The following is a 13,653-nucleotide window of genomic DNA, read 5'->3' on the forward strand; positions in this document are numbered from 1 at the left end:
TACCGCTACAAATAAAAAGGAGCTGTTTCTGATAGAGATGCAGGGAATTTGGCCTCAGGACATTTAAATGTCTGGGTTAAAAGTTAAGGAATATCCTCTCAAACAGAATCTCAGTGAGACGTGAAGAGGGCATTTATGAACCTAATATTTACGCAGGAGAGTCATCGCTTCTGAGTCTGTGTCTCTATGCAACTTATAAGATTCAGCACTGTGGCTACATGTAGGTGGTTACATGTTTATAGAGAACTTAAACCCAGCCAAGTGCACATCCAGTAAACACCAGGCTGTGCACAGAGGAGACGATTGTGCCACATAGGCAGTTTTAAGCAGCGTCATCTGTGCTCACATGTACACTCACATGTTTAAAGGTGCAATGCCGTTTTTGGCTTTTCCAAATTGAAAGGTTTAACTCTCATCTGCACTGCGTAACTCTCTGAAGACGATATAAGACGATGAAAATGTGGATTTCTGACAGTGAAATAGACATTTTGATGATACGCAGACCCGCACGGACGCTATTGACTTGACTCCAGTGTCCTTCCTCCTTGAGAGCAGCAGATCTCCAAACATAAAAGTGCCTGCTCAGCAGCCTCAGTCAGCTTTACCCTGCATCTGAACTCATTTTTATTACATTTGACAAACAAAGACAGTAGAGTTCAACAGTTTCAAGGCTGTCAGTTAAATCCTGAAAACAAACAGTTACACGAGTGTAACTGAACTAACTGGTTTAGACTAAAACTGATCTTTTAATGACAAATGTGCATACGTTCATCAAAATGTATTAAAATAGTGTTCAGTCCTTTTTACAAGGGTGTAAACACCACATACATATATATATATATATATAAATATATATAGCTGCTCATTTGTTTCATTAGTTCTTTAGACTCTAATATGACAGTAAAAGGCTTCAAGTCTTTATAGAAAAAAAAACAGCTGTAGAGAGACAAAAACAAATATACATTTAGCAGAGTTGTATAAATCAAACTGGACTGTTTTGGTATCTTGACCAAAAAAAAAAAAAAAAAAAAAAAAAAAAAAAAAAATCCAGACGCAGACACAGTGTCACATTTAAATTCATCAAAATTCCTCCTGAACCTCTGAATGATAGAAAACAGGATTTGAGCTTTTCCCCTAAAACTGTAGTTATAAGTCCTTTCTCTTAATCTCACCTTTTCCAGCATAACATGAGATATTTTCAAAAAGTACTGAGTGATCCACATGTGATGCTATGTACGGCAGTCTTTTCAGCAACGAGACAGAAAGAATAGCTTCAGTCTTAAATAAAACTTGATTCTTTTCCAGTGGCTTCCCCTCAACTGGAGTTCAAAGGTTATCACAGACACTGACCTCACCTCCCGATTTCTCTATCTTTAACGCATCCGTGCTCCCTGTCCTATCAGATAAGTGCTCGCTGCTGCTCTTCCTGTAGAAACGCCTGTTTCTCCATCAGCTTCCTGAACAGTCCTTGCCTGTTTCCTAGCAGCTCAGTGGGCTGGCCACACTCAGCTATGCGCCGCTGGTCCAGCACAGCAACAGCGTCCGCGTTCTTGATCGTAGAGAGACGGTGAGCGATGATCACGACTGTCCTCCCTGTTAAAAGGACAGGAACATCACGAAATAAAATATAAGTGTGGTTACGTATGTGTGACGCAACAGGAAAGGCAGGGAAAGCAAGGCGGGTAAAGTGTACCTTCCATCAGACGCTCCAAAGCCTCCTGGACAAGAAACTCATTCTCAGCATCCAGCGCACTACAGAAAGATGAAGATTAAAATAAATTAATATCCATCTTTAAACTAAGTTTCTATCACAGGTTACTTACAATCCGTATTCATGTTCAGATGAGCAAAGAATGACAAATCAACAAAGTATGATGAGTTATAATTCTTTAATCATTCCTCCGTCTCTCACCTGGTAGCCTCATCTAAAAGCAGGATCTTTGGATTCTTTGGAAAGAAACAACAAATATGATTAAAAGACACAATTTCACAAAAAAAGGAACTCATAAATGAAATCTGGAAAAAGAATAAAAGATTCTGGTCAAGTTAAATCTACTGAAGTTTTTCGGTGAATGCAGTGATTATAGAAGAGTAAAACAATTATACCTTGAGTAGAGCTCTGGCTATGGCTATCCTCTGCTTCTGACCACCTGACAAACAGACACAAGGTAATTACGTGCACAGTCAGAGTCAAGTTAATCAACAGCAGCTAAAAACCCCACAAAGAAATAATGAAATGATGCTCTGATAGAGCGAGCTTTCAAAAGAGAAACCTGCGCCCATTTAAGGAGTTTAAAGTCTAAAGATAGAGCTTCTGAACAGGTAGTATCAAATATTAAAACCTAAAATGATTTTGAAGTTTAAATCCATCCATTCATGATGAGAATTTTGAGCATGTTTCCTCAGTAATTACAAGTAATTAAAATGAATTAAATGAGGTCTATTGTGCTCATGTTCAGCTCCATATTTTTACTCTTAAATATTTGATTCATGGTGCTAAATATGTATTTTTTAAATTTATCTTATACTGGGAGCATTTAGAGCAGTCTAAGGCACTACACTGGACTCAGACAGGGAAGGCACAAATAAATGTCTAAGGAATTGGACAGATGATATAACAGTTCCTATTTAAGTCTCACAAATAAAACCTTTTGTAGTGTCGGCTCATAAATAGTTGCTTCGGTTCCTCACCTGACAGCAGCACTCCTTTCTCCCCCACCACAGTGTCAAAGCCTTTAGGAAACATCTGGATGAAGTCATAGGCGTTGGCTACTTTGGCTGCTCTGTAGATATCCTCTGTGGTTACAGCATCTGGATCCGTCGCTCCATACGCAATATTCTCTCTGATAGAGCAGGAAAAGAGCACCGGCTCCTGCAGGAGGGAGGCGAAAAGTGCAGCAGGCGTGAGAGGTCATGTACCGTAATACATGATGCGTTGCTTGTCCCGTATTTAACTGTGTGGTGTGCGTTATATCTGTTGTATAAAACAAGTTAAGCATTTAAGTATTACCTGGCTCACGGTTCCAATTTGACTTCTGAGCCAGTAAGGATTTAAATCCCTGACGTCATGACCGTCTATGGTGATCACACCTGAACAAAAACATCCATTTCAAATCCACTTTTTCAGTAGCGTTAAGTGTTACAGTCACTGCGGACAGGACAGAACGACCTCGCTCTCACCAGCATCGGGGTCGTACAGCCTGAGAAGAAGTGAAACCATGGATGATTTCCCTGATCCACTCGTCCCCACCACAGCCATGATGCTACCGGCCGGGACCAAGAGATTCAGATTCTGGAAAATGGGGGCTTCTTTACGTGTCGGGTAGGCAAAAGAGACATCACAGAACTCAAGCTGGCCTTTCAGCTGGTCTGCAGGGAGGATTTTACCTTCTGTGGAGGAGCAGAGGATTTTATTATATTAAACCAGACAAAGGAGTGAGCTTAAAACTCGACTCGAGACTGGTTTTAAACAGAAATCTTACATTTAAACACGTAAATTTGAGATAAATGTTTCTGGGAGAGATGTTTGAAACGTTAAATCGACTTTTGTTTTATAGTAACAATTTGAAACTATCAATAAAAGTTCTGAAAATTAATATAACTTCTATGCAACAAGGTCATACTTTTTTAAAAAAAAAAAAAAGGATCTCTAGCAGTTCTAGTTCTGGTTTGAAAAGAGTCTGAAAACTTGCTTTAGGTTATTTATTTCATAAAGGAAAAATGACAGCATTTCTAAATGTGTCAGGATTTGCATTTCTGACGCTTCTTGATCTGAGAAGTTTTACTGGACTTTAAGCTCAGTTGCGAGCACAGCAGGTGTGAGACTGTAAATACATTAGGCACCTGTATTTTCAGTTCATACAACAGTGAGAGAAACATTAACACAACTAGGCAGGTTGCTATAGTTTGTTTGCTCCAGTATGCCCCAGCTTTTAAAGCACACCTGACAACAGGAGCCGTTTAGCTCAAACTCGATGACCAGACCTGGTAGTTGGATCAGTTCGATGTTAGATTAAGTTGCCGCCACAAACAAAACCACTCGAGAGTTCTGTGGCCAGGCTAAGAGCACGTACTCAGGTTTCAGAGCAGTTATTGCTCCGCTCCCCAAACAAACCAGAGTCCCATTAAATTGATCATCCCTCCTCCCCACTCTCCTGCTGGCCCGCACTTTGTTAACCACCCGAGGCCCAAAGAGGCAGCAGTTTGTCTGAGGATCTCAACTCCTCTCTTTCCACACACACACACGATAAGACCTTCCCATGGCCACTCATAGGGAACCAATGTAATTAGGTAATAGATAAACAATATAAACAATTAAGTTCCTGTTTTTCACTATCGACCATGGGTCCACAGTGAGAAAAAAAAGACATTTTCTTTATGATTTATAATTACAGCACAGTCTGGGCTATGAACTACCAGAGCCTTTTCTTTTATTTGTATTTATTTCTTAAAAATTTAAGCACAAAGAGTCGTGCTGACTCTGACTTTATAATGTAGGAAAACTGAGATGCACTGTTTTGCACTTCTTTACACTGACAAAACGGGGAGTTTCACTGGTCTGTATGTGGCATCTCTGGTCTAATGGACCTAGTCCAAGACTCACTTGAACTTGACTTTAGAGGTAAAATTTGCTCAGGCATTATACAAATACACTTGGAGTGAGTAGTAGTCTAACATAACATGCGCAGGTATTAATCAGAATAACAATATGTTGTGTTTACTGACCATTTAGAGGAAACTCGGGCTTTCTGTCCAGCAGCTCCCAGAGCCTGGCCCCGGCTCCAAAACCCTTCATCAGCTCAGAGTAGAACGAACTCAGACCTGAAGTAATACACAAAACCACCGTGCTGTTAGCAACTGCACACACACATGCTACATACACCTATATGTGTGTATGAATATGTACATCTTACCTGCGATACTGATGCCCACCCAAAAGGTGTACATGAGGAAGGATGAAAGCTCTCCCACAGTCATGTGCTGACTTGCCATCAGAAGACCTCCTTTGTAGAGCACCGACAGGATCATCATGTTACCACTCAGACCAGTCTGAAATACACACACGCGCGCGCACACACACACACACACACACACACACACACACACACACACACACACACACGTTATCTAATTAACATAACATCTGGGACCACTGCTCCTCAATTACACTGATAATCATCTATTAGGGAACCAGCACAACGAGCTAAATGTTGAGTTTTCTCACCAGTCTCTGTCTTAATATCTATTACAAATATTGCACATTTATCTGGTGCCTCACAACATACAAACTCATCAGCCCTGCAATAAAAGGTAACACAGTGCATGTTTATTGTTGACAGTGCATCACATGGTGTTGATTTACTGTTTTATACATGATCACGGTCATAAAAGAAGGAGAGTAATCCAAGCTATAAAAAGAGAATACATATGTGCAAGTTTTATAGAATATATATATATATAACTGTTTAAAGGCTATAACGCTGGACATGCTGTGTTGCGCTTTATTTAACTTTTAATGCACACAGGCTGGTTTATATATTCTCTGTCATTGTATGGAGAACTGAATCACACAGCAATTATGGTGCAACACCTCCTTGATTGTAACAAGCTCAAACTATGGAGGCAAAAAGCAGAAGCTTGTATGCAACACCTCATTTGCTAACTTATTTGATTTGCATCACTGAAAGGACACAAACGCACTCACCACTCCAAAGAAACCCGCCCGCATCACAGCCTCCTTCTTAGCCAGGTTGAGGACGTGGTCAGTCTTCTGTGTGTACTTGTCGACTTCTGACAGCTCCTTGCCGAAAGCTCTGACTGTCCGCATGTTGCTGATTCGCTCCTCTGCCAACTACACACAAACGTGGTTTTATTAGGACTTCATTGATTGAAAATCAAATTATCAACAAGCAAATTTACTCTGTCTGCCTATTTAATTAAGTTACCTGAGGAAGTAAAGCACTTATATCACATGTACACAAAACTAAGGGTCTACTGCACAACACACTCAGTTATACTGACTCCCTTCAATGCCACTTTGAATTGCATTCACCACACTTAGTAAGCTTTTAAGCTATGCACTATAGTCATATTTTTACATGGCTCTATATTGTAGCTTATCTTCATTATACATTTTCAACTTATTTTTACTTTTATTGTATCTTTTTATTATTTAACTTATCAAATTATTTTGTGAAATTTTTGTGAAGAATTGAAGACTTTATTTGTAGGACTTACATGGGATCTTTTGTGAAAAGGCCAAAAACACTGCATAACTACCCTTAAAAACCAAAACACTGAATCATAACAATAATCCTAGCAATATAAGTTCAAGTTGTTTAACCCAGATGCGGTGTCAGTCTGTTTGCGTACCTGTGTGGCTTGTGCGAGTGCGTCCTGTGTGCGCTTGGAGATTGAGCGAAGATATCTGCCATAGATGACAGCAAGACCGGCCATAGGAGGAACAATCAGCAACACAAAGCTCGCAAGACTGGGCGAGACGTAGAACTAGAAGAAGAGAGAAAGAAGCGAAAAGCAAGTTCTGGTGAAGGAAGTTCATAAGAAATGGCTTCACAGTAACAACACTAGGCTGATGACCTTTAAGAGTTTAATAAAGATGCAAAACATGAAAGAAAATGTATTTTTTGCTTATTTACCATCCTATGTCACGATAATACTCCACACCAAACCTCAAGGGCTTATACACAATCTACACCAACCACAAGAAGACAAAAGTATGTTATTGTATTTTTGCGTTGTTTCAGTATTGCAACTGAAAAGATTAATCGAGTTAATCAACAACATTAAAACCTCGGTTATAGCTCACTTGACAAGGCAGAAAATCTTTTCTCCTTCAAATAGTGAAATTTAAACTTGTTAAAATTTTATAAAAGTTGCCAGTTTCGCTCTTTTTTCGAGCTGCTTTGATCTGATTGAATCCACTGTAGAAGCCACTGTGCAGAAATCCGGGTGTAGCAGTTCATTTTTGTTGTTAAGCGTGAAAGCATTTAAATCATTGAGGTCACAGTGACACATCACAAGACTTAGTATCACAGATCACAGTAGCTCCATTAGCTGTCTGTGATCCACCCAGTTTAACAGCTTATTACGGTAATTACTTCCATTCATTTCCTTGAGCATTTACTACACATGGAAATAGATTTACTTCCTTACAAGAAGTAAAAATGCCTGTTGTTTATCATGAACATGTGTCATGTTTTCTTTTCTTTAAAGGGGGGAGAGGTTAAACCATGAAGAAAATCTTATAAAGTATGAAAATGGGTAGAATGAAATGTTGATAAACCAGTTTATTAAAAGGCCAGCAAGCAAGCAACAAATTAGGAACCTCTCTGTCAAAACTCAACATGATTTATATTCACATATACACATTTTGTGACTTTAGTAATGAGCACAGTTTGTCAGAGGCGTGGCAGCTCCTCACACTCATTTCCTCATGCTAATAAGTATTTTGGTAAACCTGCTGTACAACAGTTTTATAGTCTAACAATAGCATTGTGGCCACAAGCATGCAGCAGAAAATGAGAAGCTGCATATCAGACACAGAAAAAACAAAAAAAACAAACAAAAAAAAACCTAAATACAAATCAGACACTTCCTTGTAGTGAAAAAACAAAAGCAGACATGCTCTGCTCCAATGCAGCTCGATAACTAAAACACAGAGCTTTAATGTAAGAGAGAGCGTGAGAGATATAGAAGGAAGGTTTTTTTAAACAGGAACTACGTGACATTTCAGGTTGAAGATGAGATTTCCAACAATTCTTTGCTTCCAGAAGTCACACTGATAAGAGGAAAATACTTCACCGCTGTGTGTGCCTTTTCAAAAGGCCCATTCTGAGAAGGATAATTATCTTTGTGGCTCCAGGACATTGACTTTATAATATTTATGTCCATAGTAATCATTACACAGTTATTTAATCATCAATTTTTTATGCTTCCTCTCTCATTCACAGGGTTTTTCCAGGTTCCCAGCTGGTCTTCATGTAGATGTACAGTATTTTTTATATTATTTAAAATACACGTTTGCATTTCTCTGTTGTCTTTGGACACTTTATAACAAAAAATATTTATGATTGAGCAACTTAAAACCTATTTTTAAAAGGTTAAAAATACTTCTTTCACATTGTGATTTTCCTGACTTATAAATAATGTACAGATCTATGGATCAAGGTTCAGCTGAAAGTCTGGGATATTTTAAGAAGAGAAGACAAACTACAGGATAAATTACAAATACAAATACACAATGGTGTGCCTGTGATGCGGAGGTTAAGCCTAATGAAATGGATCAAGTTTGAGGAAGGTCTGTCACCTTGAAAAACAGGACTTTTTCAGATATTTGAACACACCATTAGACACAGAATAGATCTTAATGACCCAATATTGAAAATATTCCTTGATGCTTACCAAAGTGATTCAACTAAGGGCAACATCTCTCAAATTTATAAAAAAGCATTTGACCAAATAATTAAATAAATAAATAAATACATTCACACCATGGAATCAATAAAGAGAAATGTGGGGGAAAAAAAGAGCAATTTCTTAATATCAAATGAGAACTGGTTGAATGTATTACATTTCAGTGGAAATATACACATTCTCAGATATTGAAAGAATTTGAATTGGCATATTTAATTTGTTTGTTTATCACACCACAACAGAAAGCCCATTTTGCAGGAGGAGATTCTAAATGTGGCTGTGTGGGTTCCAGGAAACCAATCACTGGCATATATTCTGGGAATGTCGGCTGATGAGGCCCCGTGAGGCAGAAATTCACTAATTCACTTCTCACAAAGGGCTGAAACACTGATCTACCTTTGCAGCTCTCCTCTGATACACTCTAATGAATACATATTTGATATTCTGATCTCTGCCTGTAAAAAAGCACTCACTCAAGACATTGGTTGCTCCTTAAAGCCCCCACAATTCATGAGTGGATAGATATATTATATCATCACTTCGAAGTTGCTCTGAAAATTCTTCATAACTTTGTGTGTGCATTTCATCTCTCCCAGAATAGATTACATAAGACTTTCATATTTCTGTAAAAGCCAACAGAAGATATGAGATCGTACTGGCTCCATAATTTGCCTTGTAAATATCAACCGCAAATAAAGAATTAAAAAAAAAAGAAAAACAATAATAGAGGGTTCAGATCTGACCTGAGGGACAAGAGCAACACACTCAGAGGGGATGTACTCACCATCATGCTGACACCAGCAGCTGCCTGGGCAACGGCTCTCAGCCCATCTGATAAGTTGTCTGTGATTGAGCGGCCCACCACAGCCGTGTCAGCAGAGAGACGGTTTATAAGCTCGCCAGTCCTATTCTTGTCAAAGAATGCCACTTCCTGTCTGAGAATGGAGGAGAAGATGGAGGCACGGAGATTACGAACAATCTGTTGCCCTGCAGAGAGACGGGAAACGTGATCAGAGAGGGAGAAAGCAACTGCTGCTGTGCAAAATGACATGCACTTGGCCAAGCCAGAAAAAAGTCTGGTTCATTCTTAATTGTTTCAGTAAGTATTTGGCCAATTGTAAATTAAATGTTTACAGGTATTATTAATTAACTAAAGAGATAGAATAACATTTTGGGAGATTCCCTCATTGATGTCCATCCATCCGTTGAGAGGGTGAGAGGTTGGGTACATCCTGTAACACACATGCTCACATCTACAGCCAATTTAGATTTCCATATTAACCTGACATGTCTTTAGAATTTGGGAAGAAGTACAAAAAGAAGCCACACAGCCTCAGCCAGACAGGAGGTTGGGATGTCCTGCTCTTCATCCGACCCCCCAACAATCTAATGTTACTCTTGGCTGAGAAAGAAAAAGAAGTAGAGACTCCAGGAAGTCTCTGTGCTGGGATAATGGCTGGCAAGAATAACTACAGCTTGTAAGTTTTCCATAAAACCACCACTTTGTAGTTGTGACATTTATGTTTTTGAATGAATAAACAGGACAAGACATGAGGCTCTCTGTTTTCCGCTGGTAACAAAACCACTTCAAAGCCTTCAGTTCACACAGTAAGACTGACCTTTAGATCCAACTCTTTGCAAATGATCTCTTAAATAAATAATTCCTTAATTGATTGTTTGGATTATTTTCCTGAACTATGAAGATTTAAGCACAGACCATGAGGAGAGAGCTCAAATTTAACTGTAGTCTCAGCTGTCCAGTGTTTTTAATTTTTAATAGTTACCCAATTATGTGTCTTTGTTTATGTCAGGTGAGTAAATCTCACCTGAGGACTGCATGAGGTAGACTCTGGCGGCATTACACGCTCCACCACACAGAAACACCCCCGCCAGCATGATACACAGCGACGTCAACGAGGCCGTCATCGTCTCGGCGTCTGATGCACTGGTGTAAATGGTGTCAATCACTCTGCCCAGGAAGAAGGGAGCTGACATCGTTACTGCACTGGAGACAGTCAGGAAGCCTATAGCAGCTGTGGTGGATAAAACAAAAAAAAAAGAGAGAAAAATCAAAACCAAAGCAAAAATGTGACACTTTAAATATGTGTGAAGAATAAAACCCAGGGCTAGAATTTATTAAACAAAGTCTTATCCTCTTCTTTGAAAGAGTTATACCAACACAACTACTATGGGTGGTTTTTCTAATGTCACAGATATTTTAAACAGAGCAAAGAGGAGCAAGAAAGGTTTTTAGTAGGCAATCAATACCATTTGACTTCAACATGTACAGCTGCAGTCTCGACATGAGATCAGATGAGGTTAATGTAAGCCAGAGATACTAAAGAATTGCGAACCCTAAAGAAATGCTACCCTAACCTAAAAGAAAATGCAATGACTACTTTGTAAAGTATAGTGAGGTGACCTGTTGTGACTGATTACAAAAAACATGGTAAAAGTGTAGACACCATTTCACTTCAACTGATTGTTACGCTTGCATGCACATGACATGAGGGTTGGGAAACAGGAGGACTTACGAAAATCTGATAAAACTACAAATAAACTTCCACAGAAACAGGAAGTAACCTCTTGTTTAATGTACGAGGTCAGCTTTGGCAAGCAGAAATAGATTTGTGATTTTCTTTTCTGTCATATTTCCCTGTACCATCATCAATGCAGAGAAGAGAAGAAATGAAGTGTGCCAGAACACCATCAGCTCTGAAACTTAACCCGACACGCAAAAAACCTCCAGGGGAGCTTGAAGGTTTTCAGACCAATAATAGTAAAAATCCACAGTTATTTACACAACATAAGCAGGGTTTTTCCAGGCTTAAAATGGACCTAAGGGTGTCAGCTATGTACATAAGCGTGAATGAGCTGTGTGTAGTTAGGACAGTAAGTCTATATTGCCTTGGTTAATAGACATCTGTGCATTTTCTGACATTGCTGCCCATTTTGTGAACAAACATCAAATTTAAACTGAGCAGAAGGCTAACACGTTTTTGTGGGCATCAGGAAAAAAGAAGGAAAGGATCAACTTCGATAACACTGCAAATATCCTAAAGGTAACTGATAATGTGTGTAAGCAGATAGAGACACGATCAGCTGGGCACCAAAATCATTGTTTACAACGCTTTAGGACTCTGCAGCACATGTCACAGAGTAGCATCACAGCTCACAGACAGTGATCAAGAGTGTGGGGTTTTTCATGCATTAATGTATTTGGCACTCAACATAACTAAAAAAATGAACTGATTCCACAGTAACACATTTACTTTGGGCACCTGTTTTATTTGAGGTCTTTCCTACTGTTCAAGCTTACTATTCTTTCTTTCTTTTTTCTTTTAAATCCCTAGAACTGCTTTTTTAAGTTTAAAAATACATTCACGTCATGTCAGATTTAAACAAATGTTTAAAAAAATTAAATGATTGTAAATCACCTACAGCAGTCCACATTTTGCGAGTCAGTGATATTTAAATTATAAGTGCAAAATCAACGTAGATCTCCCAAAAATGCAGTATCAGGCATCGGTTTCTAAAATTACAATAAAAGTGACACTTTTAAAGCATTTTAAAAATAAGAAATCCTTTTCACTCTGTCAGTGAAACACCTAAAGTTAATGATCCAGTTATGCTGTTGATAGTTTTTGTTAATGGTTACACCTTAAGGTAAAAGGTCACATGAAGTTTACCTGCCAGTCTCCCTCTTTCCGGGTGAGCCAGTCTCAAAATTCTTTTAACATCCTCCAGGGGGACCGTGGTGGGGGTCTGGCTTCTCTCTGTGTCTGCCTGGGTCTTCACTGATCCGGCAGGTGCGGGTGTAGAGGCCGCTGAAGAGCTAGCAAAGGCAACAGGTGTGCGAGCGAGAGTCCGGCTTTGTAAGCAGAGCACAGGGATCCCCATGAGGGGGCTGCGCGGAAGGACCGTCATGTAGGGCCTGGCAGCCCAGACAGGGAATGCCGGGGTCGGATGGAGTGAGGATTTGAGCCCGGTGGACTGCCTCGTCCTCCGGAGGGCAGCTGAGAAGGTCGGACGATGCTCCAGCCATAACAACCTAGACTGCATTAGCTTCAACCTGGATAGATGCACTTTGTGTGTGCAGCCTGGCACGCGTATTAAAAGACACATCGTCCTATTTCACAGCTATTTACCAGATAATATATGATACTTGATGATTCCGTCAAAAATTAAAAATAAATCTCTTTGTATTTCTTTCTCCGGACTCAGTCTTTGAGGGTGTCGATGTGTTTCTGGTTCAGTAAGTCCACCAGGAGAAACATTTTTGGACATCCAGCCGGTCTGCCAACACACCGTGTCCTCCCGTACAGCTTGTAACCGCTACATTGTCGCTTTTAGACCGTTGCTGTCAATTTTATCTGCTCCTGACAGCCACCTTTTACCCACTTTATCTCTTATCACCGAACAGCTACCAACACCCCGCCTGTCGCTGTCATCTGCCGCTAAATGTCCGTTTGGCAGGCGGGTGAAGTGAAAACACCAGCTGCAGAAGACTGACCAACAGAAAGTCCGCTGGATAGGATAGAGCTACTTTAACAAAGAGGGTGAAAGCTATAAACAGGAAAGGTGACCCTGATTTGTCTCACGTACACACGATACCTCTTCCAACTCAACGCCGACTTCAATGGCTGACGATATAAACTTTCCCAGACATAACCAAACGATCCCAGATCACTCGTACATGGTGGCAATCTCATAAATTCACCCTTTATAGAACATAGATGTGTAAAACGTTTTTTTTTAAAAGAGACATTTTACTATTCTGTGAATATGTTTCATTTTGTCAAAAATAAGAGGTCATTTTAATTTTGAAGGCAGCAACAGGTTTCAAAAAAGTTGGGACAGAACCGTGTTTATCACTGTGTAGCATTCCCTCTTCTTTTAACAACCATCTGTAAACATCTGCTGGACCTCTGGGAGCAGAATACTGTCCTATTCTTGTCTGATAGAGGTTTCTACCTGCTTAAAAGTCCTTTTTTGCTGTATTCTTCATTTCATGATGCTCCAAATGTTTTCAGTTGGTGAAAAGTTCTGGACTGAAGGCAGGCATGCAGTAGGCAGTTTGGCATAGTCTTTGCTGAAATATGCCAGTTTACTTAGTGACACCTCCATCTCGTCCATTTCCTCTCGTACCCATATTTTCCAGTACAAATTAATTCCCCCCCCCCTTCACTAATATAGTGGGGGTGCTTTGTATAGTAAATC

At 39.6% G+C, this 13,653-nt stretch overlaps 1 protein-coding gene across 1 annotated transcript; it reads right to left on the reverse strand.

Moving 5' to 3' along the window:
* Window positions 1–1,336: 1,336 nt before the first annotated feature.
* abcb10 (ATP-binding cassette, sub-family B (MDR/TAP), member 10) lies at window positions 1,337–13,101 on the reverse strand. The gene is made up of 14 exons (XM_019359543.2): window positions 12,123–13,101; window positions 10,260–10,466; window positions 9,218–9,420; window positions 6,373–6,507; window positions 5,705–5,851; window positions 4,914–5,049; window positions 4,726–4,821; window positions 3,181–3,390; window positions 3,011–3,090; window positions 2,692–2,872; window positions 2,107–2,150; window positions 1,913–1,947; window positions 1,694–1,752; window positions 1,337–1,593 (listed from the first exon to the last, which is right to left on the reverse strand). The coding sequence occupies exons 1-14, from the start codon at window positions 12,556–12,558 to the stop codon at window positions 1,400–1,402; spliced, it is 2,163 nt and encodes a 720-aa protein (XP_019215088.1). The 5' UTR covers window positions 12,559–13,101; the 3' UTR covers window positions 1,337–1,399.
* Between the last annotated feature and the right edge of the window lie 552 nt (window positions 13,102–13,653).

Source organism: Oreochromis niloticus, linkage group LG1, assembly GCF_001858045.2.
Source record: "Oreochromis niloticus isolate F11D_XX linkage group LG1, O_niloticus_UMD_NMBU, whole genome shotgun sequence".
Taxonomy (NCBI): Eukaryota; Metazoa; Chordata; class Actinopteri; order Cichliformes; family Cichlidae; genus Oreochromis; species Oreochromis niloticus.